Source organism: Penaeus japonicus, unplaced genomic scaffold (genome assembly GCF_977035675.1).
Source record: "Penaeus japonicus unplaced genomic scaffold, GWHDUDI00000001_assembly GWHDUDI00000029, whole genome shotgun sequence".
In the NCBI taxonomy this organism is placed as follows: domain Eukaryota; kingdom Metazoa; phylum Arthropoda; class Malacostraca; order Decapoda; family Penaeidae; genus Penaeus; species Penaeus japonicus.
The window spans coordinates 12,870,906-12,873,405 of NW_028234431.1; the positions used below are offsets into that span (position 1 = coordinate 12,870,906).

The 2,500-nt window shown below is 39.4% G+C and overlaps 1 protein-coding gene across 1 annotated transcript in view; it reads right to left on the bottom strand.

The window, feature by feature from the left end:
- Positions 1–2,500, bottom strand: part of LOC122258701 (uncharacterized) — a 20,057-nt gene that overhangs the window by 11,683 nt on the left and 5,874 nt on the right. The window contains exon 3 of the mRNA XM_043024852.2: positions 1–1,719. This exon is cut by the window's left edge and continues 545 nt beyond it. Coding sequence (XP_042880786.2) covers positions 1–1,691 — 1,691 coding nt within the window. The 5' untranslated portion in view covers positions 1,692–1,719. The remainder of the gene's footprint in view (positions 1,720–2,500) is intronic.

A 2,500-nucleotide genomic window follows, 5' to 3' on the forward strand; every position in this document is an offset into this window, starting at 1 on the left:
TGCGCTTCTCCTCCGACAGAATATGTTGATGGTACAACACCTACTGAATCGTTGGATGATTCAGATGAAGAATCTGATGACAATATAAGTAGCTGCAGCGGGTTTAAAGCAGCAGATACAGATGGTGGCAGGGTATCATTTGTACTTGATGCACTAGAATCTGAAGAACTGTAAGCAGGTAAAGAGGTTGATGCCCTTGGGATTATATCAGACACTGAAGAATCAGATGCTGAAGAAGCTGGCGATTCATGTGATCCTGATATCAAACTGGATCTTGGCAAGTGTTGAATACAAACCTGTTCTGATGTACCTGTATCACTTAATGTAGTACCCAATACATTAGCAGAGGTAGATGTTATTGGCACAGATGTTGCTGATGTTTCTCCTTCTGTTGAAGGTAATTCAATTTCTACAGTTGAAATACTGGATTTGGCTGAATTAGTAGCTGCTCCTACTGCAGTTGCCACTATAAGTTTGTTTGCAATGGTGGCTGTGGCGGTCACCATAGGCAAAGTAACTGCTGTTGTAGTTGTAGAAACTGGAACTGTAGAAGTTGCTAAACTAGCTGCTGTTGATACTATAAATGCGTTTGGTATAGAAGCTTTTGCCTGTATAACTTCAGCAGTTGGTGAGGTAGCAATTGTTATAGCTGTTGTAGGTACCATGGCTGTGTCTGCTAAAGTAAGTGTTGTTGGTGTATCTTTACTTATACTTGCAACAGCTGATCTAGTAGCTTTGCTTGAAGAAACAGATACGATTAATTGTGAATCAGCTTCAACTGAAACTGAGGCAGAAACTGTATCTTTTGTTATAGAATTTCCTAAAAGTGATGAGGTTACTACTAATGATCCATTAGCCCTAGAAGGCAATGATCCACTTGAAAATATGACAGAATCTGTTGTGGTTGCAATAGTACTGTCTGTAATGGACCCATTGACCAGTGGCTTGGGAAGTTTTTTATTTACATTTTGTACAGACACAATGTCCACTGCTAAAACAGATTTGGATGATCCTTGCATGGTAGTAACTCCTTCAACTGTTTTAGTGGTTGGTGTATCCTTACATGTTAAAGTACATTGAGTATCAGATGCCTTACTAGATGTATCTGAAGCAGCATTTGAAGATTTTACTTTAGAAGGTGGTGCTACTGAATGAGTTGAAACTTTCGATAATGTTTTCCCTAAATATTCTTCCTTCTCTGGAGTCCAGGATGAAACAGCATATGGAGGTAATGATTTTATGGTAGCTGTCGTTGTCTGTGTTGGTAATGAAGCAGATGATGGGAAAGATATGTCGAATGATGCCGATATTAAGCCTGATGAAGCTGATGATGCTGAAGCTGAAACAGATGAGTTACATGAAACTGACAGTTTTCTTTGAGATGATGATGTCACTGACTGATTAAGAATGTTAGAATTTACTTCAGGTGTTACCAATTCAGTACTTGTTTTGGGTGTACTTGAACCAGATGCTGTGATTGTTGTTAGTGCAATAGCAGCCACAGAGGATGGCAAGTCTGTTTTTAAGTGAGTTTGTGATGCACAAGCAACAGGAACTACTCCCCCGTTCAATTCACTTCCATCTTGATTCTCTGACGTTCTTTCTGATGATGTCCCAGGTCGCCCAAGAGCCGGCCGTCTTCTGAGAGGCTCCCATTCATCTTCTTCTTCATCATCTTTGCATCTCTTCATTTTATGGGCACATTCACAGCAATAATTACTGAGAAAGAGAAATAGTCAGACATTATTCATAAAGCAGTTGTGTATATTTTTCTTATTAGTGAAAGACATGATCCGCATTAAATTTTAATATAAATTACTGAGCAAACAACTTTCTTGGTATTAACCCATTGCAGACAGGTGTCATGACATAACATGACGCAGGATCTTTGGCCTGACAACTGACGTCATGACGTATATGACATTTGGGGATTTTGGATCACTGTGCTATTTTATTGTGCTATGAGTAAAGAGAGTGATGATGACAATTGCAATCATAATTACTATAATTACCATAACATTAAGCAAACCTAACATCCAAAACCTAGATGGCACCACTTTCTTCTAGCACCAGTAGGAGAGAGATCCTAGAATGGCACCCCTCCAAAGTCTCTTGCAAGCACTATCTTTATAGAGCAGTGGCACACAGCAAGTTACCTAGCTATTACTCTAAAGTACCACCGTTGAAGGATGTGCAGGCAGAATGAGAAGAGGAAGGTGACTCAATCCATACCCAGTGTCTAAAATGTGCTCCTGTGACAATAGGGATGCCTTATACTGTGGCACTCACAGTCATAAGCACAGGCTTCCTTCCTCTTCCCTACCTCTTCATGTTATCTTCATTGTAAATGGTTATGTTTTGTATTTGTTCATGACAGCACACAGATACAAAAAAATAAAGTTGCTTTTTGTCCTCCCATAAAACAGCAACACTTAATGAGCTGATATGGATCTTACCAAACAATTTTAGTCAACTGCAGCATTGATAGAGCCTGTCATAT